This window comes from Anser brachyrhynchus, assembly GCF_964034855.1.
Source record: "Anser brachyrhynchus genome assembly, chromosome: 2".
NCBI classification, from domain to species: domain Eukaryota; kingdom Metazoa; phylum Chordata; class Aves; order Anseriformes; family Anatidae; genus Anser; species Anser brachyrhynchus.
The window spans coordinates 113,660,081-113,685,640 of NC_137695.1; the positions used below are offsets into that span (position 1 = coordinate 113,660,081).

Genomic DNA, 25,560 nt, shown 5'->3' on the forward strand with positions numbered 1-25,560 from the left:
ACTCCATCTCCAGCATGCCAGTGAAGCCTGCAGCTGTTAATACCTCACTTTAAGTGTAAAAACTTGTAGAACTATACTTATACATGAACGTGCAAGTTTTCTTAAGCCTGCCAAAAGAATGGAATATCCTTAACTTCTTTGTGTTAGAAGAGCATTTACAAAGCATAATTCATAATGGCCAGACTCCTCTGCTGCAGTGCTACCCCACCTAACCAGTAAATATGCCCACAACTTTCTCATAACATAGAAGCTGCATAGTTTAACATTGCTGAGTTAAGAAAAACCCTCCAGGAGCTCCCACTGGAGAAACTACCTAGGCTGGCCACAAGTGACATGAAATGCTGATGAGATGCTTTGCCTTCTGTGCAGTGCAGATAAACCTCTTGATTCATCACTTGTGCTTAGAACAGCTACTCCAGAGACAGGCACCAGTAACTCCTCTCCCAGCGAAGTAATGAATTTATGGCTTATCTAATTTATTCCAGACAAATCATCACTGCTGCATTCCTCACAAGCCACAGGTGATGTATGTATTCCTTGTGAACACTGAAAGTTCAGTGGAAGTCCTTCTGTCAGAGATGCATAATGTCACCTTATGGTTTATACACAGTTCCATTAGGGAAGAGGAAGAATGAAACAATTGTGCTTTGAACTTTCATAGTTCTTTCTGCCCCTGAAGTTCTCAAAAGGTCACAAAATAGCAGCAAGCTTAATGTTTCATCTGGATTAAGTTCTAGGAATATTTCTTACGTGGAGCCATCAGACACAAGCCTGACAGGCAAAACTTTAATAGACAGAATGTTTTCCTATGTTATATATATCCCTAAAACATACATACTTGTACCAATCACCTCTAAGATTACTGAATGAGTTTTGGGGAAAGGAGAAAAGAGAAATGAGTACATGAGGTGATCAGCTTCCTGCAGAGACTAATAAAGAAGCAAACTTTGTATTTTGTAGTTGAAACACAATTAGGTTTAAAGGAGGTACTTGTGAACACTAAGCCAGATACAAATAAGAACAGCTTATCTTAGTAAGAAATACTGCAGTTAAGTTTTAATTAACAGATACCAGTCATTTTGGGAGCTGCTTTTCAAAACAGTTTTTTGAATCGGTGACTATTGCCCCTTGAATCCATTAGCAGAAAGCTAGGCATCTCACTGCAGGGTGACTCAGAGTTGTGGCAAGGGCACAGACAAAGTGAGTGAGGAAGAAAAGGGAAGAGGGTAATATTTTTTATTTATTTTTTTTTAATGTGGTGTGGCCTGGTGTCAGGGAATGAGGTGATGTGGAAAAAACTTAAAGAACACCACCAGACCAGAGCTGGTTTTGGAGAACAACTCATACCCATGGGTCATTGGGAAAGTGGAGAGGCCCAACATTATAAGATGAATAGCAATATTATCAAGACCACAGTAGTAGCCCTGTCCCCATTTAGTAAGGGAACAGGAGGAAACCATCTGTCTGTGCCCAGGACCCTCACAGATACACTACTGAAGGCTTTGCATTGGGCTCCCCTCCTCTCTGTGCCTCCTGTATCCAAGTACAGAAAGTACAACGTCACCCATGGTAATGAGGCAAGACAGTCTGCACCAGACACTCCAGCAAGCTGATTCATATGGTCAGCAGCTTGGATGAAGGAAATTAATCTCTAATTTTACTTGCCAATTCTTGTTCAAATCTGGAATTAATTCCCTCCTGTTTCCATCCTCACAGTCAAAACATGTGGGTTCTCCAAAACATGCTCAAAATGGGATGGATAAGAAAGATCAAGGCACAGTTAATAAAAACAAAAAAGTCCCAATTAAAATGCCATGGTTATCAGAAACTAACACAGCCATGTAAGTTTGTGTGACAGATTAAAGATTCACCAAGACAGCTGCAACCAAGTATTGAAGACAAAAATAAGCACTCACCCTTGTTACTAATAAAGAAACCACTGTCAGGGTTGATCCATAGTTGTGATAAATTGGCCTCTGTATAGTGCAATGTTGATGCTACTACTATGACTTTCTGACAACAGTTTCATGGGGCTGGTTCTTCCCAGTGTAACTTTACAGAATTGTAAGCAAGCACAGAGACATTACAGCCCAGACAGCTTGTGGTTGGGCAGAGACTGCATCCAGTTTACACAGAGTGTTTGTCTCTAGATGTTTAGCTAAAATGGTCTGCTAGTAAAAGGCAAATTTCAGATCACAGACCATTTAACCTTGCTCATCTTTAGCCCTGCCTCATTCCTGTGCAGTCACACTCATTTTGGGAATAGGTAGCCCAGTGTGTTCCATCATTATTTATTTCTGAGCTCAGTCCTCCTCCTGTGTAGACTCTTAATAGAACCGATGTCAGCCACTTCAGTCAGTAACCAGAAATTTTCACTCAGCTCTCACTGATTTCTGTACAGAACAATGTCATACTAAAGCAGCTTAAATAACCTGAAATTCACAATGGACTCAAATTAAGATTATACTTGTTTTATGAAAAAGAACATTAGATAAAAGACTTTTGTGTTCCACTGACTGGTAGGCTTACTATTTGCATGTAGGAAGTTTAAATCTGAAAATGACAGGTAATCTCAAAATATTACGTATTGTCTCTTATTTGAGTTCATTAAATAATGTTAGTGTGCCTACTTTCTCATAACTTAAAGCACAGAAGCAAATCAAATAATCTAAACGGTTTCTTTTGTTGACATGCAATTCTCAAAATCGTTATTTCCAAGTATGTGGTAAGTCACATACACAGTCATTTTATGAAGAGGAAAATAAATAGTTATTTTAAGCCAGACAGGCATTCTTAAGTATACTTCATATTTGAAACAACATCTATTTTCCTCCCTAATTTTCCTCCCTAAAGAAGAGGGCTCACACTTGAGGTTAGACACCAACATCTTTTTATGGCACTTGTTGACCAGCACCCACCCTGCACCAGGAAAACCTGGTTCCCTTTGGCACCATCCCCATGAGGAGATTCACCATCTATTCACCCAGAGAGTGATCTAACTGCTGGGCATTAACTCAGGAGATCTGCCAGATCTGCAAGCTTGGACTGAAACCCTGGCTCCAGGGAGTGCTGTAAGGTGGGTGAGCCTCTCTCCCTCGTTTACTTCTGCAGGATACAACACAGATTTTAGAGGCAGCAGAAGCTGTAGTCTTGAATCTCCTGTGGCAGAGGAAGAAAATTAACCATGGACTTCCTTATCTCAGGGACTGACTCAGTTTTCACAGATATCCCAGTGTCATTTTAAGATCTCCCAGCATACCTGTACCTTATGCAGCCCAATCTGGCAGGTGTGAGCTTTCCCAGCAAGATGGCCATTTGTGGGTTCCCACCACACCAAGAAAAGAAGTGACAAGGTTGGTTTAGTCTTGCCAACACTGTGGCACATCTGCACCCGCAGAGGAACAAAGGCTCAGCTGCCTCCACTGCGAGATGATGAATGAGCAGAGGTTGTCACAGACCTGGACTTGGGTTGAATTTCAGTACTTCAGTGTCCTTCCTAACCTGCCCCCATGAACTACAGTGAAGATAGTAGCTACTTAAATAGTTGCTTAGATGTTTGTTCTGAGTAGGCAAATGTGGAGTCTGGATGCCCGTTAAGATACCTGGCATAAAAATGAGGCAAAGAGCATGTGCTATATTGTGAAACAACGTGATTGCAAACCCAAAAGGCTTTGAGTTGGGTACCAAATCCTTTCCACCAATTACTTAAAGGAATTACTTCATCTACAGACATTAGGCTACAAACAAGCTGTTCAACAAGCCATTCTTACAGGCAGCAAGACAAGTGGTGGCCTAGTTTTGTGGGGGTTTCAGTCATATTTCCCTATCCTCTCCCAGGACAGCACTTCCAGTTCTTGCCTGTATCCAACCGCTGGCAGTGGTCAACATAAATGTGGTGGCTCACCACCTGCACTCCTTGCTGGCCAACCCTTTGCCCTCTCTTGAAATGGATACAGAACTGGGATGTGACCTTCTGCATTTCCCCCCAGCAAGGACAAAATTTCCCCTCTGACCAGCCAGCCCCCTTCACACTGCTGAGCTCCTTTTGTAATCATGTTGAAATTGGCTAAAATTGGCCTTGGCATCAAACATTATCACAGGAGGACTAACAAGGAGATGACCTGGCAGTGTGACTGGACAGGTCTCCCCAGGGTGCCAACAGCATTTACATCTAGAGACATGTGAAAATGAAGATGAATAAAAAAAGGTATTCCCCCCCCCCCCTAAAAAAAAAGACAAAAAAACCACCACCACCACAAAAATCCCTTTTGAGAAGAGAGGCCTGTAATGTAATGTTGTGCCTCTGCATACATGGCAATATTTCTCACATTAGTGGCTGTGGTAAGATCCATAGGGATTTTTTGCTGGTAAACCGAATCCGTTTCCATCTCGTCTGCAGATAAACACACTTATCTTCCAGAATAAACAAGACATCTTGCTCTTTTGGAAACAGTAAGAAAAGTTTCAAATGAAACTAGGTTAAGAAGAATATTAATGTATATTCAGGCATGAAGAATTCAATTTCCCCCAAATTGCTTTGGAAGAGACAGTAAAATCTCTAGAGGTCTCAAAGCATTTTCCCTTCAATCACAATTAGCATTTCATTCAAATTAGATGACTTTATTGGTAAATAAAAAATAAATATGTATATATATTACACTCTAGGTTGGCAAATATCTCAAATTTGTGTTTGCCTACATTCATAATACTTTCAAATAAATTTATGTGTTCAATTTTACAAAAAAAAATATAATACTTGAGAATTGATTACATTCATGAATTAACATGGAATAAATAGGCTGTGAATTTACAAAGGGAATTATCTGCTGCATGCTCCTTCATACTAACTGGAATGTAACATCCTATTTTTACAGGAGGAAACTAGCTCATGTTTATCACAGGTAAGAGAAAAAACTCTGTGGAAGTTTTTTAGTCTAGCAGTCCTCTTGGTATGCATGCCATTAGTGTTACAGATGATCAGTGCACCATCCAAACACTAACTAGTTCAACCACTGTCCCTCTTTGAAGCAGAGGAATGATTAGAAAAGACTGTGCTATGGTTAAGGGCAGGTGCATGGGCCAGAACCTCAGTGTTTGGTTTTGTAACTTTGAGAAAGTCCTTTGACCTTCACACTTCATTTTTTCAATGTCTGCAAAACATGGCAAGATAATAATTGCCTACCCCATGTGAAAACTGTAATTCCTAATTTCTGATTAACATTAAAAAACCTTGCCATTTTACAGAGTGAGAAGGGACAGAGAGAAAACTCAGAGTCAGTCAGGATTGCAACTCAACTTCCCAGCCCTTTCTGACTTTCACTGCTCAAACCTCATGTCACTTCATTACTTGTGCTCAGTGTCCAACCTTAGTCTTAGCCTGTTGCATTCTCTAATCCTTGGTTTTATCACAAGGATCACTCCACAAAACTGAGGATATTTTTATCTTCACACATTGCATTTATATTCCTGTGTATAGAGCCCAAGCAAGGTTTCTTCCAAAAGCATACTGAAAAGGTTCTCAAATAAAAGTGTCTGTTGTTCTTGTTTGAATAGTATGTACTCCCTCATGTTTCTGAGATTCACCATCTCAATACTATGTATTATTTCATAAGTGAAGGGATATTGTGTTATCTGAACTTGAAGAGCACTAAGAATGGTATCAGGAGCGGCCCTGATCAGCTTGGAAGAAAGAATACATTATGTGCAGGGCAAACCTGAACAATTCTTCCTGTCTGATTTTCCTATCAGATATCACCAGAAGGTTGTGCTGCTGTTTGGAGGGACCTTGACAGACTTGAGAAAGGGATAAACTAGAACCTCATGGAATTCAACAGAGGGAAATACAAAGTGCACCTCTTGGGGAAACACAACGCCATGCCCCAGTTCAAGCTGGGAGATGGCCAGCTGGGAAGCAGCTTCAGAAAAGGCCCTGGGGGTCCTGGTCATGGATGTGCCTTCATGGCAAAGGTCAACAGCATCATGGGCAAAATTAGGCAAAGCATTGCTAGCGGACTGGGAGAGGTGATTCTTCCACTTTGTTCAGCCCTGGTGAGACATCTGGAGTGCGGTGTCCAGCTCTGTGCTCCCCAGCATAAAAGAGACATACTGGAATGAGTCCAGTAAGGGGTAACAAAGATATTTAAGGAATTGAAACATCTGACCTATAAGGAGTGGCTGAGAGAGCTGGTCTACTCAGTCTGGAGAAAAGAAGGTTCAGGGGCATCTTACCACTGTGTGGTAAGATAACTTATCACTTATTACCTGCTAGGGGGAGTAAAGAAGATAGAGCCAGGCTCCTCTCCGTGGTGCACAGTGACAGGACGCAAGGCAGCAGGCAGTAACCAAAACACAGGAAACTCCATTTAAATATAAGATAACACTTTTCCTCTGAGGGTACTTAACACTGAAAGAGGTTCCCAGAGAGGCTACGGAGTCTCCATTCTTGGACATACTCAAAACCCAACTGGACATGGTCCTGGGCAACCTGCTCTTGCTGCTCCTGCTTTGAATTACAGGGGTTGGACTAGATGATCTCCAGAGGCACCTTCCAACCTCAACTATTGTGTGATTCTATGAAGCATATAGAAGTGTTCCACTTGTTTGGTGGGCTAAATGCATCAGTTTTCTTGAAGATTTTCAAACTCTTAATTTTGTGGGAATGAAGTAACAGTGAGGAATATGACCCCAAAATGGGAAAACAGGAGCAAGGGGGACATACCTATTAGACAACCTCAAAATACCAGCATGTGGAAGCCAGCGTACACAGACTGAACTTTTGTTAGCTAGATTGTGTAAGAGGATGAAGGGGGTAGGGGAGAGTATTGACATAGACCACAGCACTGCACAAGGAAAATAAAGGAATTTGGACTGAACTGTGGAGTTTTTTGCTCATCTTGGCTTAAGTTTTTTACACCACATGGATACTTGAAGGAAGCAGAGGTCATTCCCCAACAAGGTCTGTGTAACAATCTTACACTATCATTTAACAGAGGTCTGTTTGACTTTTCTTTCACCTTTTCACTTCAGCAGATGTACAGGTACTCCTGGTTCACACCTAGCTTGAGCAGGTACATTGCTTCATCAAAGCCCTTTCTGCGTTACTGTGTCTCCCCATCCCAATGTGCAGAAAAGGAAACCCTCCCTGATGCTCAAAGGCTAAGAGAAGGAGATGCCACTGCAAGAGAGCTTGCTTTGAGAGAGCTCCCCAGGGAGGAAAACAATGGGACATATTGCGGAGCATTCCCACCAGCCTCCTGACCCTATCAGCTACCTCACTGCAAAAGAGACAAACACAGAAGGGATTTTAACTCGCGACCATGCAAACACATTCAGATTCAAAATGCAAGTACGCATATTCTTGATAGTCCTTCAGAGCTTCTGGGAAGCACTGGGCAAAACCACATGTAGGAGTATGTATTAAGACCACAACACAGATCCATCTGAGTGGCAAGGATGAAACATAAAGGATTGCCTTCAGACACATTTTGACTGGCAGTCTGTAATGTTTTCTTAGCCAAGACAGTTACACAGTTAGAAGCACAAGGTCTGTTCTTGTTTCCTTACATTTCCCTTAGCAGTAGTTATGCTACAGCTAATCAGGCTGTAGATCAGTGCCAGCATTTACCCTGAAGTTGCAAAGGTAGCTAAAAACAGGTATTGAAAAGCCTGGATGACCCGGTTCAGGCAGAGTGGTAGCTGACCGCTGCTGTTAAACAAACATGCATGCTCATATACACAAACCACAAAAGGGTGCTCAAGGAAAAATAGCAAATGCCTCATGATCAAAGCGAACAAGAGACTGTAAAAGTGGTAATTGTAGACTAGGGGTTTTGGAAGCATATAATACTGTGGTAATATATCTATGTTATATTTCACAAAACTTTGCTTAGACTTTAAAAGGAGCTAAGAACCACAAAGAGACAGCGGTCTTTAAGATGCCAGAGGTTCCACATCCCCACCAACAGTAAGGGGTTTACCTAGCAGGAGATCAGTAGGACAAGCAGCTTTATCTTTTCCCCATCCCTTCCCTGTTTCAGTCACCTCTCAACAAGACATTTCCTGTTCTTTGCCCCTTCGCACTACTGTTCCTGTCAAGTTGTAACATCATCCATCTTCTGCAGAACCTCTTCTCCCTCGCTAAAATTCTGGCAGCCAGTTTAACTCAGAGCTGTTGCACTGACTTAAAGAAAGCTACTGGATTTTACAGGGGTAAATATCTTATCCTGCATACAAAATTTCTGGTTCAGTATTGGGAATAAACAGAATCCTTCCAGGGGAGGTCCTCCATTAGGATCAACTTCTGTTTAAATCTATTTATTGAAGTAATATTACTTCAAATCATACATGCAGTGCCTCTGCAATGGCATCCTAAGTTGTGAACTTGAAAATAAAATTGGTTTCTAATTTAAAACACTTTTCCATTTTATTGGAGGCTCAAAGGAAGTTAGTTCAGAATTGGGCATCATCAGCTTCACTAGTATCCGTATAAAAATGAGTGTCTACCATTCATCCCCAAATCAACTTTTCACAGCTTTATTTGGGTACACCCTTCACATATGAAAGCAATGAAATTTTACTGGAAAACATGTTCTTAAGCTAACTGTAGAGAGACAGAGCTTGTGAGCAGTTCGAGGAGAAGGCAATGGCATGCAGGAAAAGAGCCAGACCAGGTACATAAAGCATGGTACCAAATACACCTTTTGCAACTACGACAAATGTCCTTTTTATCACAGTACACCCTTCCTTAGTGAAGGGCAATGCCCTCCACTGAGCTGGGTCTGTCACAGGGAAAACGTGCAGAATTAGATCTCCAGTCAGCCATCCCCGTCAACGTAGCCTCAAGCTGTTTTAAAAATACAACTGCCCCCCCTTCTGGCCAATAATGACTCCCAAAAGTGTTCTTGCAAGACATTTCAGGCTAATTTTCAAATGTAATTTAGTTTATAAAAGTTAATTAGGCTTGTTTTTAGGATATAAACTTTCAGCCAAAGCACAAAACTTCCAGTAAGTTTCAGAACACTTTTACGTTTATTTAGAAAATATATATATGTATTTCTTTGCTTGATGAAATGCTAAATTCAGGGCTAAATATGTTTGCCCATCAATTATCCAAGGTAACGGGAACAGCTCTGATGGAACAAACCAATGGTTACTATTTGACATCTCATGACCAGGCTCCCTGTGACCTTCCAGACCTTCAGGGCCTGACTTGGTCAGGAGTGGTGCCAGCTCAAGGGACTGAAAGTGACAGTGACATCCATGCAGTGCTGTGCCATCAGAGGGGAATGCTGTTGGACCCAGACTGTGCACGACTGCCTTAGGTAGCCAGTCCCCATCTAGGTGGTCAGTTCACAGATAACGGCGAGGTATGACGCCATGCATCAGCTTAAGGCTTGGAAGGAAGAATAGTTAATGGAGGGAAATTGCTGGAATATAAACATTCTAATGACTGCTTTTTAAGTGACTTAGAAATAAATCTCACAAACAATACAAACACCTATTTATGTGCCATCCAGATAACAGCATTCAGTGCGAGGACAAGAAACTGTGAATAAGGAGTAACACAGCACTGCTGTACAAGTCCTGTCTTTCCATTCAGGAAGAGCATATTCTTTAGCAACCTATGCCTTTCCTCCTCTCTATCTGGTCAAGGGAAATTTTATTTCAGCATAATTCCTATATACTTTTCCTGATGCTGAGATAACGAATAGGAATGTGTAAAGGCTATTTTCTATATAATTACTTCCAACTGATGCAGTGATAAAGACAGCAGAGAAAACTCCTCCACAAGCATCTTCCCACTTTAGTGAAGCCGCATGAAAATACACAGCAGAACTGAAAACCTAAACAAGATTGAAATGTTTCATACCAGTATGCGATATGAAACACATGAAATGTTTCATATCAGTAGTTTCCTTTTTTATTTTATTTTATTTTATTTTATTTTATTTTATTTTATTTTATTTTATTTTATTTTAATTAATTAATTTATTTTTTAAGGAATACTAGCAAACGAGAAGTATCACTCACTTGGAAAAAAAAAAAAAGTATAACATAACTGTGCTACAAAGTTTGATACCAGTGGACAAAGTATTGGCAGGCTCTGTCCTCACAATCAACAACTGCTAAGCAGATGCACTGAGTTGCTTAAATGGCATATCTGAGGATGGCTACTCATGTGAATTTGACACATCTGCAGAGCCAGGAAATTATCTGATCTGTGGCCCTTAACGTACCTGTATAGTTAATATTAGCCTGTCCTGTGAAGTTCTCCTCTTTGTAATTTCTATAGTTTCTCTACATGAAAAATTAAATAACAAAAAATGGAAGTGTGAAAGTACCTGATTAGTTATCTGTTGTTGCAATTTTTCTTCAGATGCTGAAAGAGAAAGAAAATAATTAGTTTGTACATATTTTAATGAATATGATAATGTACATACACAACAATCACTGTAAAGTCAGGAACAAAAAAAAATCAAACGTAATTAAGAAATAGTGTTTAACATGAACAAATGATTTGAAACTTATAAACAGAAATCCAAAGGAAAAGGAAAAAAACAAGCTCCTCTTAAGCAAAATACCATAAAAATAAGATTGAGATAGGTATCCAGTCTTACTAATCTGGTACCCCACAAGGAATTGCAACATACAAAATGAAGGCAACAAATTTCAAATACGTTCTACAAAGCTCTTAATTAATGTTGTGAGATGTACTGCTGCACATATACGTGCCTGAGAGACTGGTAGCATCCAGCTTAGGATTTGAGCATCAGAGGAGAAAAGCAGCTTCTGCTGTTAACCTGAGATAAAATTACGTGCCTGTGTCATGACTGAGGGTAGGCGCCAGCTGGCTCAAGGGAGAAATTCTATCCTGATAATATCCCCAAAGTGATGAGTTGAGTTACGGTCCCGCTCCCTCATCCTGGCCTTCTTCTGCAACGTCCTTGAGCGTACTCCTGAAGACATGATGAAAGCCTAGAAAGAACATTGCTTTCCTAGAGCCATCTGGGACCCTCACAGCAGTGCCATCTCAAACCTCTTCTTTCCTTTTAGATCAAACGGGACAGTAATTTTGCCTCATTTACCATTCCCATGCACTATCTGTCAAAAGGGCAGCTGGTATCAATTACCCTCCCTTTGCTACTGGAGACTATCCACACGTATCAGGGAAAATCAGGAATTTCGCACTGACCTATCCAGCTAGGCTACATGTACCCACAGTGTTTTTTAAGTAATAATGATAGGACACTGTTTATAACCTGTCAGTATCACTATTAACTGTCAGGGCAGCCTGTTTCTGCCTAGCACGGATGGCTGCCTCCTTCAGCACTAGAAATGATGCTCCATTTCAACTAAGTGTCTTTGCATTGATGTGTGTGGCACAAGATAGAAGTTTTAAAATCAGATGAAAATATTTTAAATGTTAGAACACACTAATAATTAAAGGAAAATGTTCTTCCCTACTGGTTGCTGAGAATTCTCCTATTTTCAAGGAAAGCATTATAGATAATTTAGATAAAGAAAATTACTTCAGGCTATATTATAAGATTGTCTCTTATGATAATTATTTCCTGCCTGCTTCTGTTGTGTTTTCATTTGCTAAATAAATAAATAAAAAAAAACATTTTTTTTCTTGCCTCAAAAAAAAAAATCACAAAAACCCCATATAATTTAGAGGAGAATTTTCAAAACGTATTCCCTTGTTCACTGAGATCATCTTTGGAATTAATGGAATTTTATCATGTAACTAATTTTTAACCAAATAGATTGTTGGTAATAGAAGATTAAAGGAATATGTGTTTTTAGCATTCTGTTATCATATACAAGTTGCTAGGAAAGCACAGTGTTTGAAATCTCTGGTTAGATCAACACTATTTTGCTCAAAGGTTTGTGGACTTTGAATACTGATGCTTTCCTGTTTCCCAGTACATTTGTTTTTAGGCTATTTTGATTCACTTTAAAGGAATTTTAATAACTTTCTGTTGACAGCATGGACAGCTGGTCTTGAGAATTAGTGAAAATTCACTTGCTGACTGAGGAAGGAAGTGACATCAATGAGTTTCTAAAGTCAGCCCAGAGGGAAAAGTGCGCTCCGTGAGAGTAGCCTTTCATGCCATTGTATTGCCAGTGATGCATCAAGATGCAAATTGCATTATCAATCAAACTTGTGGTTTCTACCTCAAGCAAATATAAAAATGGACACAAAGACTGGGAAAGACCTGTCTGGCTACTTCTGACATGGCTAAGGAAAAAGTGAAGATGAATTTGTGTAGCTCTTTCTTTGTTCATTCTTAGTTCTCTTTATTTATTTATTTATTTATTTATTTTTGTCAATTTAAATACAACAGTATCTAGGAGAAGGCAGTTGCCAAAGCGTCTGCATGATATACTGGTAATGATGACATGGGTTAAATAGGACAGAGATTGACTAGGCTGTTAAGGACAAGAAGGAGATCAAATTCAAGGTCAACAGCAAACTGACTACTGTGTTCTCCATTTATTCACTAGATGATCCTTGTCCTCATCACGAAACTACATGAATTTGGTATAGTCAGCAGTTATGCTCAGAAGAGGCCAAGATCTGTAATAACAGAGATGCTGCAAATTAGGGTGCAAATACATTGGCACCATTATTTCAGGAAGTCTGTGAAGTCCTGATGTGTACTGTACTTTTGTTTTAAGGTGAAAAGCTACAAAAAAGTGGAAAAAAACATGAATGCATGAAACAACACCTTCATTTTCCTTAGCATGAATAGAATAGCCTTTTATTTCCCCCTTCCTCACTGTAATAGATCATCATTAAGTTTAAAATGGGCATTCTTTCATTAACAGCAACTATTAAATAAAAATGTCCCTCCAGAATTCAGCTTAAAAAAATAAATATATATATATATGTTTAAAGGCACAACTTAGTAACACCTCTAGCACTGAAAGGTGTTCACGCTTTCAGCTGTCAGTTAACAGTAGGGCAGTAGAAGGCTTTGTCATTGAAATAACCAAAATTTTGTCTGTCCTGCTTTGTATTTTATTTTTATTTTAGAATGACTTTTAGAATGGCTAGTCACTAATCTGTGTTTTACTTTAGGCACCCATAATGTTGAGAAGGATGTTTCTGTTTAGGTGCTTTGTGATCACTTGTTATGACTGTCATCATTCTCTGGCCCCATTAGAGAGAAAGGTCCAAATTCAAAGGACACGAGGCAACGGGACACCAATTAGACCAGAACTGTCAGAACAGGCCAGTCAGTCCCAGAGGTAACACCTGCATTAGGCTCATGACATTCACATAATTCCTGAGCATTGCCAGATGTTTCATTACCCATAGACCTTCAACACTAAATTCAAAATTTACAACAGCTTTTCCTGAGCCACTGCAGTGAGACAGCAGCTCGTACAAGATGAATGGATGCATGAACATCAAACTAATTGGGGAATTTACTGCCATCTGGAAATTTGTAAGAAAGTTGCTCAGCTGGTAGTCAGTGTAGTCCAAGAGATGTCTTCTGCAATGTGAATGGGTTGTTCTTATCCTGTATTGCTCCTAAAACGTTTTTTCCCCCCTACATGTTACAAGGCAAACTGTTCCTACCTCAGCTGAGTAGTGCTATCTGACCAGCCTTGACAATGCAAGCATATCAGACGATCTCCATCATAGACAACTACACTCCACTGATGTTTTGCATCAGAAGACATGTATTTACCAGTACCAACTGGAATTCTTACTTGCTGAGACTCTGCTCTCCTGCCACTCTAACTGAAGCTAAACTGGTACAACTGAGACAAAACAATTGTTGAAACCCAGAAGTGGAGAAACAAACCTCCCAAAATAATTTTTAGTGATACTTTTTTTTTTTCTTTTTTTCTGTCTCTCCAATCACAAAAAGTGGAAAACACTACCTTTATGTGGTTTTGGATGATTGAGATAAATGGCTTTCTTGGGTTGACCTCAAGCTGTATTGTTTTAGAAAAAAATAAGAACCTTACAGCAAACTTTCTTTAAAAGATTTCTCTGTATTTCCATCCACTAATTAGTACACCGACTCCTGCTTCCAGAGCAAGGTGGGTTTTTCAATGTTTTGCTTACTTGTTCTTATGATATGGAAGATTACCTTACTGAAAGGAACAGTGTACATTTTCCAATGTAACTGACCACTGTAAGACACAAGAGCATGTCGTAATTGATGCTGTCACAAGGAACTGCAACACCAACTCCTCAGCCTTACTCACCCAACCTACACAGGGAACAACGCGTAATTATGCACACTGTGCCCTGCTTACCTCCACACAAAGGAATGTGATATTTGTGCAGGTTTACAGATTAATCTGCTGTAATTCCTTTTAATGTTAAACTACTTCCAGCTCAAATATAATTAACATCACCAGGTACAAAAGATTGATTAGAAATATGAGCACACTCCATCAGAACAAATAACAGCTTGATGCTGTTTCTTATGTTCAAATAGTTGGACACGTTAGGAATTTTGACAGCACGTTTGTTCCCTAAGTATATAGCAAAAGAAAAAAAGGTTTCATTTCAAAAGGCAAAAGACTACTACTGCATTTAATTAGTGTAAAATCCCTTAAATACACAGATCTGCCAATTTATGTGACATGACTGCTACAAGTCCTAGCAACAAAGGATTTCTTTCTTTTTTTTTTCCCCAAAATCAAATACTGATTTATTTTTTAAACAAGAGGGGGACCCTCTGCCTTGCCCTGAAACAGTCATATTCATAATCTGAAACAGCCATATTCACTTAGGTATGAGGGGAACAGCACTACAAGGAAATCAGTTTTGAGGAGAGAATTTGATATTCTAATATCAATTTAATTTTGTTTTTCCAGTTCGTGACAGAAACACTAACAGCTTTGGATTTTACATTATTTCTATAGACCTAAATAAACACATATGCAACCTATTTGGTTATGATCCATGCCACTTTCATTACTGGTTTCCTAACCTACCAGAACAGTGAAAGGAAAGCAAACCACTCATTTCTGACAAATTTTTGCAGCAATTTCTAATGGTGCCAGAGCCTGAAGAAGAAACACTCAGATTTAGTTTCAGAGTTTTAACTGAGGAGGTGTGGCACTAACAGATTATCTTCTGAGAAAGCCTGTAACTTGGCATAGAAAGATTATAATATTTAGGACAAAAACATACATTTCCTATAAATTAACTGCAGAATCTCCAGGACTTGTAAGCTATGCAGTTCCTTCAGATACACATCATATTTTCCTCTGAATATGGAATTTGGAAAACTGAAACTTAAAGCATTGCCTTCAAAACCTAGTTTTGCTTATTTTTGCACCTCTGTGATAATTATGCAACTGAATATGATTATGGTGGCCTAAAATGTATTAATCACATCTTCATGGTATTGCATAATCCTTCTCAGCTGTCACAATGCCAACTCATAAGTTGCCCTGGCAGTAGGAAACATAAAAAGAAACTCAAGTTGATACTGATTGAAGCAAACGAAGGAAAGTTGGCCATCTCAAAACACTGAAATTCTCACAGCATTCCAAGGTCTCCCCAGCTAATTTTTCATGATTACTTGTGATACGAAAACAGACCTTTAATTGTCAGTCTCTAATAAGGATGCAAAACTGTTCTCTTGGAGGTTCAAAGGACCCTGGGAAACTAAACATTTACGCAAGCTCCAGTAGTCAAAAGTCTTGTGTTGATTAACATACACCATTCAGTTTCCACCTAACAAATTCAAAACAAAAAGAAACCCCAAAGGAAAAAAAAAAGGGGAAAAAAAAGTGTTCCTGGTCTGACAAAGAAACATTAATTTTAATAGGATTGAGGACCTTCATTCATTAATTCTGTGCATAAGAAAAGAGGGAAGGGTGCAATACAAATACATTCTTGGGCCAAATTCTGCATTGGTTAACACTGTGTATCTGTACTTATGGCAAGGAGACATTAGAAAACAAGTTAATTAAAGATTTGGAGTTTTACCTGCCTTCTCCCACATCAGCACTGACAAATATTTTCAAATGATAGAGAATTACCAGTATGCCCACTAACATAATTGGTAAACAGGCTTGTCCACCAGTTTTCTCCTATCTGGTTGTGCTTTGTATTTCTGGGAAAATGGAAAGTAAAGGTTTGTCACCTTGTTCCTTTAAGGATGGAAGATTGAGATAATGGAAACATGCCAGACAACGTATTTGGTTTTAAGATCAACACAATATTGATATCATGCTTTGGACGGTTTCCAGCTCAACATTGTATATTTATTTTGAATGCCTATTTGGCATTCATCCTGTATCCAGCAACAAGAATAGTTTGTTTCAATTTTGTTTTACAGCTCATTATGCAACTGCTTTGAAAAGCTTTCTTTTTTATCTAACTACTTCACAAGTTTTTCAGATTCCTGCTCTCCTAAGGAACCAAATGGAGCAAACCATGGAATCCTACTCATCTTCAATTAGGCAAGCAAAGATCAGTTAATTACGGCTTAGCAGATGCATTTCCTCAAACTCCATCACAGTGTTCCAAATCACAGGTAAAAACTGCCTCAGTTCTCACATTGCATGGGCCATTGCTTTTTCATTTTCATTGCTTTTTCAATCAGATGGACCACCAGACTCCACTTTCATATTGCTAGGTATGTACAGTGCTTTATATACTGATCGTCTAGAGCATCGATCACCATCTGTTAAAATGTCTCTCTGACTACACTCCAGTGTTGAGCTCAATTGCTTATGCGATCATCTTCCACAAAGTAGGTTTCTGGGCTTTGACACAAAACAATCTGTTTCCACCTGTCAGCTGGTCCATTGCAGCTTCCTATATTAAGTCTCTTTTTTTGTGTGTACTAAATGAGAGATGGTTCCCCTTGATTTCTTTCCACTGAAGGGAAACTATCTGGCGTTTACTATGTGAGCAGCAACCTAAGAGCTGTCATGAAGGAAAAGACCATGAAGAGTAACTAGTGCATGCTTGTACATACTCATGTACCCCATGCAGAAATAGAGCTATAGACATACTGCTATATGTTTAACATATCCTGTTACAGCCTTAGGCAGCTGAAGCTTTGCATTGCACTGACAGTACAGCTAAAACTTCACAGTAGTTTGGATTTGGTTTTGGTTCCTGCTTAGTTTCTGTTCACATTAAGAACATATGGCTGTCCCCACCCAGACAAGGAATGTGACCACAGTTTAAAATTTTAGTCAGATTAACTATTTTGAGGCAAAGCCATATGGACTCATGACGTCCAGTGTGGCATACATTAGAAAAGGTCAGCTGATGATCTTTCATTTGTAGTGAAAATGAGTGAAAGTCCAGCTGTGAAGCATACCATGCCCATCCAATCTTAATTAGAATGGTCTGGAAATGGTATATGAAGATGAAGGCAACAGTACCAAAGGCAAGCAGCACACAAAGTTCGACATGGTTATGCACACAGAGCCTCTTTTTTTCTTTTTTTTCCTTTTTTTCTTGACTCACCTGCTGGGACCATTGCACCACAAACATCAGAGGTACAAAGCTTCTTTGGGTTGAATCAGAAGCAATGGCATGCAAGATGAGCATGCAGCAAGCCCAAACAGGGGTAGAAAAATCCAGCTTCTTGGCACTAATTACAAAGTAGAGTCCCACAGCAAAGTCTCCATGGGAAGTTTTAGTCTACAGTTTCTGTATTTCAGAAATAAAAAGGAGATGAATTGTCTATGCAACATAAGGCCAGGAAGTGACCAGTGGTGATGAGAGCAAATATTCTTTCAATTTACTACTCATTCTGAGTTATGCCTACATAAACAAACTGTACTTGTTTGAATCTGCCATGTTTCTTTGTTTAAGGTCTAAATATGCCATTCTAAGGCACGCTCTTAGCACATTGGCCTCAAATAACTTCACTGAAATTATTTCATTTCAAAGCAAAATATTCCCCAATGAGAATGTGACACTTAAAGAAAGACAGTGCTCACATTTGTAAGGAAGATTACATGCATGAGAATTTGCAATTAATCCATGAGTAAAGAACGGGGGGGGAAAGGAAAAGGTGAAATAGGAGCCCTTTGAAATAGAACCTCAACAACTGGAAAACTAAAAAATTATCTACAGGATGATTTTATAGTTAGAGAAAACTAGGAGGAGAAAAGTGAAAAGAAATAAACCTCAAATATAACCTTTCCTAATGCACAGCTCTGCATTTAGATTGGTCAGATTCAAAACAAAAACCTGCAGCAATCAGTTGCTTCAGGGAGTACAAATTTATCTACGTTTTGTATAACTAGAATATGACCTTTCACGACCAACTCTAGAGCTTGAATTCAACTATAGTTATAGGAAGCCATTTGTTAAAGGTCACCCATGACTGAGAATATAATATGAATCTAAGATGCACACAGGTTCAGGTTTGTGCTAGTCATAAGAAGCTGGGGAGAGAGGAGGGTGGGAAGCTCAACCACTGCTGCAGATTTGATTCTCAAATGGATTTGGATAGTTTGACAACACTGTTTAATCAAAGTAGTTGATTTCTGATATGTGAATTATTAAGAGAATACACGGTTTTAACATTTGCCATTTGTGACTACATTACTGAAATATTACCAAATAAGGTTATATTACCAAGTAAGACTACTTATTTTTTTATTGTAATTTGAGTCAACTCTTGGTAACTAGAGCACTGTAAAACCCCCTCTTCCAACAGTTTCTCCATCCTTTGAAAAGATCATGCAAGCTCAGTTATTACTGTTATAAAGAAGTAAGATTCTCAGGTTAACATAAGAGTACAGAGCTAAATTAAACAGCTATACCAGTCTTTCTTCAGAGGCAGCTTTAGTTTTGTTTTGTTTTGTTTTGTTTTGTTTTATTTTATTTTATTTTATTTTATTTTATTTTATTTTATTTTATTTTATTTTATTTTATTTTTTTAAGATAGTGGATGGGTTATATTTTAAGGAGCTCCTTGAAAGAAGAGCCCATAATGATGTACAAAAAAACCTCAACAGGAAAATTTCCATAGACATATAAAAACATTTCAGCCATGTTCTCTGAACATGTTCTTCAAACATGAAAATTCAAACTGTATCCTCCGTATTGGAAAGATAGTGGACTAGGAAAAAAGTTATATAATAATCTATGTGTAGAGGTCAAACAAAATTCCCATGAGAGAGCTATTTAATCAGAATCTTATGAGATGACCTCCCCCAAAGTCCGAAATCAACTCTGAAGCCCAGTCTGCAAAGGATATAATACTGCTACATGAGACCATATTTTGGCTTTTGAAAAAAAAAACCACAAAAAACAACCCCAAAACCAAAAACAAACAATCAAAAACCTTGTATGATTAATGTGTTTAAAGATAAACCTGCAGCTCAAGCTTGTAATATGCCCTAGCACTAACTTTCTCTAGCCAAGTAGCAACTGAGCATATATTGTATGTACTGTAGGTGATTGCAACCACCTCCTTTCCCGCAGGTGAAATACCCTGATGCTCCAAGCCTTACAAACAGCACCATACCCTGCTTTGGCAGGAGGCTTTTGCTTACTTTAGAAATCCCCACTGTGACTCCCTCTAGGTGCCATCCTTGCTGTGCCAATTCTGGTATTGGCAGTGCTCAAAAGTGGGAAGTGGCAGGGGTGATGAAGCGAGTTCAGCTGGAGAAATAATTATAAGAACTGATCTCACATATGTCACCGAAAACATGCTTAGATGTTTTCCTTTAATTAAACAGAGACTAAAAATAACTGCAGTAAGGTAATATCCAGTGCCCAGAAACTGTGAGGTACCCCAATAGCGACAGCCTGAATGATGCACTGTATCAATTTGATCACTCAGGCAGAGGCTAAGGAGTTGTTCTCAGGTAGAGCGCACCTTTTTCACACACAGAAGGGAAACTCTCAAGTGGGCTTTAAAACCACACCTGCACGTTTTGCACACACACGCATTTTCTGCCCCCCCCCCAAAAATAATACTGCTGCTTGCAAAGGACCATATGCACGTACCCAAAAGCCGGTACCTTGGTACAATTTGCATCCATAAAAGGTGCAGGTGCAGCTTTATGGAGACCTACAAGAAGAACGTGACACAGTCCTGGTTTGCAGACCATGGGTGTGCATTATTACTGACAGCAGTGACAGTAACCCAAAGTGAGGGCAAGATTAATGCATCTTCTGCAAAGATGAGAAAGTGTAAAGAGCTCTTTGAGAATTCCTAAGTAATTAAATTAAAAAATATTTTTATGAATGAAAAAGCTCACCACTTTTACGTTTCACATCTCCCCAGTGAACTGTATTCTTTTTCAGGCATTAAAAAAAAAATCCTGTGTGCCTGACATGAATCAGCAATATGAATTACTGACCAAGTAAGCTTCAGCAAGTGCTAAGTGACATATTCATAATATGGTACCATTATTCACATGTGAATTACTACTTTCTACTGAACTGAGCACTCAGGATGAGACATTTCTCTTTCCTTCTGGCAGGGGAACTCAGTCAATATTGTGTCTGATTATCAACAAAACTTAACATATTATTGGCTTACTGCTAACTGCAGGGGCAAGGTTTTCCTGTATTTCCACAGATTAAGGAAAAAAGGCATATTTCTATTCAGCTTATTATTACTTTTTATATAACTGAACATTTCTTTTTATAAAATCTAATTAAAGAATGTGAATAGAAACAAAAAGGCAATGTGGAAAAATTCTCTTCAGATTAGAAAGTATATTGGACTAAAGCCGCTCCAATTGATATTACTTAAATATTTAGTGAAGAGTAAAATACCCAATTTTACAGGGCTGAATTTCCTATCTTCTAGGGGATCTAAAAAAGAAAATGTGATAACTGAGCATTCCACACACACCCCAATAACTTTTGGGCATCACAAACATATTGACCTTTTGCTATAATTAAAGTGATTTGTATACTTGGGATTGTTTACAGTATAAAGGCTAAGTGCAAGTATTGCAGGTATAATGAGAAACAAATCTTCAGAAAAATTAATTTTGTGTCCTTATGTTGCTAGCAGGGAGTTCGAGGAGTGAGCAGCATTTTTAAATAGATAGTTAATTAGGTATATAGGTGGAAACTTTGGAATAGCAGAGCTGCAAGCAACTCAGAGTTTCAGATTTCTTCTGTTCATACAAACATATCAGTAATGTCCATACTTTCAACAGCCCACACTTTTCACCCCCTTGGATTACACACAACTACCTCACAGAATCACAGAAAAAAAATACAGACGCCTATGGTTACTATTGCATAGCCTGAAAGTTAAGCCCAGTATAGTAAAAATTACAACAGTCACAGTCTCTGTAATAATAGAAGCTGGGATCAATTCCATTAATGCCAAGTTATTTGCTGGAAAAGGAAAAACAAATAGCATCACACAACCACCTCCTAGTATTCAATATACAAATGATCTTAGTAAAATTACCCCTTGAGACAAACTACAGACCCACAACTTTTCTTAGTGTTTGGTTTCATGACTGGTCTAAACTGCTTCAAGCCTGGCAAAAATGGAGAGCGCTTTTGCCACAGTGATGTGCTTTTCCTCCTCCATTATGACAGCACTAGTGCCCTTGCATTGTGTGGTCAAGACGTATCACAGACCCAACTCAGCTAAAAATCCTCATCTTGCTTAATAGGCTGATTTTTAATCACATCAGCTCAGAAAAGCCACATGGGCTGTACGGATGGAGATGCGTGGCTGGGGATAACAGAGGGGGCAAGGAGAAGTCCCCTTCTGAGGAAGCTCACACGTGGATCAGCATAAACCTGCTGTAAATCCACATCCTCAGAGTCCTCATCTGTTCAGCTGCTACTGAACCATCAGCACCAGAATACCAATATTTGTCACAAATGACTGAACAGTTCAGATGAGCAACAATAACAAGTCTCTTGACTGCCTGCTATTTTCCTTCAGGGCTTGCATCGTATGGGACGCCTTTTTTTTTTTTTTTTTTTTCTTCTCTACTCAGACACACTGTCTATTTGGATTTCCAAAAGGTATTTGATAATCTCTCACACAAGATTTCTTAAGGTAACCTAACAGGCACAGAATTAGAGAGAATATTTTTGCATGAATTTGGAAAATATTTAAAAGATAGCAAATAGAGCATAGGAATTAAAGGTCATTTCTCACTATGGAAGAAAGTCAGAAGCAGAATCCGGCAGGAGGCTGAGAAAGGACCAAAGATGTTCAGTATGTTCTTAAAAATCACCTGACAAAGGGACTGAACAGGGAGATGACCACAGCTGCTGTTGATATTATTTCTACACCTGAGTAAGGTGTAGAAATGACAGAGGCTAAAGAGCTTTGGACAAGAGTAAGTAAGTAATCCAGTGACATGTGAAGTGCAATTTCTGCAAATTGATGCAAGGCAGAGAAAAACATTTTTACTTTAAAGAGTGGTGGATGATGCGCTGAGTTCAGAACTCTTTGCTACTCAGGAATGAGATACTGGGGTGGCTAGACTTCTACACAAACGTCAGCTATGTGCTCACAAGTTAGAGAAAGCAAATTGAAGGCTACAGGAAAAACAAAGGAACTGTTGTGTTAGCGTATACACACACCTGTGTCTTAAATATTACATGCAATTGTGGTCCTTCAACTCCTATAAAGGATGAGACAGAAATGGCATAGAAAAAAGAGGGTAAGATGGTGGACTGAAAGCATAGAGTGGCTTACAAGGAGCAACGCTATGAAACCTGGAAAAACAATGATCCAGAGGAGATATGATAGAGATCTGCAAAATCATAAGTGACATGGAAAGGGTGAATCAGAACTGACTGTTCGCTGCCTCTTCTAACACAAGGCCAGGGGCATCGGATGAAGCAGGCAGATGGCAGGTTCAAAACAAACACGAGGAAGCAGCTCTCCACGCAACTGGGAAAGGAAACTCGGGAACTCTTCGCCAGGGGATGTTACGGCTGCTAAAACTTTACATGGATTCAGGGGACAAGCGAACAAGCTGAGAGACGGGAAATCCTTTGGGGGCTGATAAGCAAACAGAAACCACCTCTGGCGCAGGAAGTCCCTGAAACACAAACTGCTGGAGTTTGGGAAAGTAATGTGAGGAGGTTTCACTGCTGTCAGGATACTGAGCAAGACAGAGACCAGGTCTGACCTAGTATTGCTGTTTTCATGTGCAACAACACAAGGCCAAAAAAAAAAAAAGGCCCCAGTTTAAACTACTTCAGAGTTTGGAGACCTTCAATTGGCAGGTCCAACATAGCTTAGTGACATGCCCAGGTGGTGGCAGGCAGGGAAGACATGAGTGAAGTCAAGTTCGTATCTCATACAGCTCTCAACAGTGGGGTATACCAGACAAGTGAAATCATGTTCAGTTCTTGATCCCTATGCAGGTGAAGCGCTTTTACTATGCTGTTTTCGCTTACACTCTGTCAGTGCTGAGCAGTAAAGCAGCGTGGAAATACCAAAGTTCCTCTAGATGCCACAAACAAAACATCCCTTCTCTGCTTGTTCTGCTTTCAGGTACCAAGATCTCAGCACAAGGTCTCAGCACAAGGCTCTTTTTTGATCCTACAGTTTTGTTAAAGCACACATGGGAGACCTTAAATGTGGAAGAGCTTACACCCTTCCTTTTTGGAAAGGGCACAGTGATGGCCTCCTGCTCTGAGGAAATGCCCTACCACCAGGCTCTCCTCATGCAGGATGGTGTTGACCTCTCTCACTGAGCTGAGTGCTTAAATGAATTTCCAAGGAAAAGGAAGGAAAGACAAACTGAGTATTAGAAGTATTATGCTCTGTGTGCAAAGCTTAGGGATAAACAAACACAGACTTCCAAAGTGACTTCCAAAGTTACACAGAAAGCATACTGAGAGCAGGGGGTTGAACTGCAGTATCCTAAGCCACATGCTAACACCAGACCATTCTCCTAGGTCACACACTGGAAACTTCGTGTTTAGGAGGCATTACAGGTATATATTTACCACCTGTCAATTTGGTGTTTTTTGGGTTCTGCTCCCCTGGAACTCAACAAAAATCACTAGGGAAAAACTTATGAGACTTTTTTTTTTTTAATAACTGAGCTGTTGTGGATTTTTGTTCATAAAACAGACATCCATTTAAAGAATACAAATAGCCCAACAGTAATCATAACAACTCTTAAACACTGCCTCTAATTATACTGCATTGATTAAATACAATTATATTTTAATTAAGCTTTGTTCATACAGTATAGCTCCTATGGCTTTCCTTCTTCTACAGGATGAAAACTCTCTAGAGTTCCATTTTCATGACAAATAATGCCTCTCCATTTATTTTCAAAATGAAAAACAAAATCCACACAAAACAATAAATGTCTCAGTTGTCGAAGCCAGGTGTCAACTCTAAACTTCACCTGCATGGACAACCCCCAAATCAATGGCTGTAGTATTCTCATGCTGAAGTCCTAGCAGGAGGCCCGCTTTTAGCAGTTTAAGATGTTACAGCTCCAACTGCTGAGTTGTGTTAATAGATTGTGTGAGTGTTCCCAGATTATTCCAATGTAAAAATCAGGCTACCTACAATCACAGCTGAAGACCAGCAAAGTGATTTGTCCAGGACCAGTACAATGGAGCAGATAGCCCGAATGTTAGCACCTAGTGCCCTCTACCTGCTTTGCTTAAAACGCATGAGAAGCAAAAAACATACAGAACTTCACTTTCTGATTTTTTGAAATTCTCTCGGCCTCACAATTAAGCTGGTCATAATCTATTTTGTAAATTACTAGAATCAGAAGTGCTATTCCCTTCTAGGCTGTAAGCTACACAAGGGAATGCCATTACAAGTGGTGCAGATATTTTACGAAACCTAATTTTCAGCTTCCCTTAATAACATTCAATCATTGGGACTGTGAATTCAGGTGTCCACCTTATCTTTCCAGGAAATGCAGCAGGAGCTATGCTGCAGTGAAGTTCATCATGACACACAGAGAAAAAGGAATTTCAGCCCATAAATCCTGGTCCTGTAATACAATCCCAGCACGGAAACACTTACGTGGGCCATCCAAGCACCTGGCACATACTACAGATGGGCAGATCCTGATGCTTGCACAGATAAGATTGAACCATAAAAGACAAAGTTTTAATGAGTATATAGCCAGCACCATGAATGGAGTTCCAGGAAAAGTTTGTCTCAATAGCCTTGACTCGTCGCCCAGCCTAAACAACATTACAATAATCCACTGTTATCATGGCTGACTTGCATTTTTAATTCCAAATTGTGCTCAAGATAATTGTTTGAATTTCCTTAGCTATTGAGAATCTACAGGATATCTATTTTCTCACTTTTTGTTAGAGGGTACACATATTCAGTAACCTCTGGATTTTCATGCTGCTTCCCTCTGAACTACAGAATAGAAAGTGTGAGCATGTCTAATTGTGGAGGGACAAAACCCCTGCAGAAAGACCTGATTACAAATCCATGGAAGCAAAGGCAGTGTAGTAGCTTTGGGTATGCACGTCCCTTAATCATAGGCAATGGTTCTAAAATACATGGTCACGGTTTCCTGTGTCTTTCCTACCTGTTGGAACATTAATGTCCCACCTGGGGGTCTTCCAAAATGTACTACAGTAGCATTCCCTCAAAGGAGACA

The 25,560-nt window shown here is 39.3% G+C and overlaps 1 protein-coding gene across 4 annotated transcripts in view; it reads right to left on the reverse strand.

Annotated features, from left to right (window-relative positions):
* CHST9 (carbohydrate sulfotransferase 9) overlaps positions 1–25,560 on the reverse strand; it is a 96,939-nt gene that overhangs the window by 6,918 nt on the left and 64,461 nt on the right. For 3 of the 4 annotated variants that reach the window (XM_080582842.1, XM_080582841.1, XM_080582843.1), the window contains one exon: positions 10,341–10,378. In XM_080582842.1, coding sequence (XP_080438968.1) covers positions 10,341–10,378 — 38 coding nt within the window. Of the gene's footprint in view, positions 1–10,340; positions 10,379–10,818; positions 10,975–25,560 lie in introns of all 4 variants that reach the window. The other variant, XM_080582844.1, reaches the window with a different exon arrangement.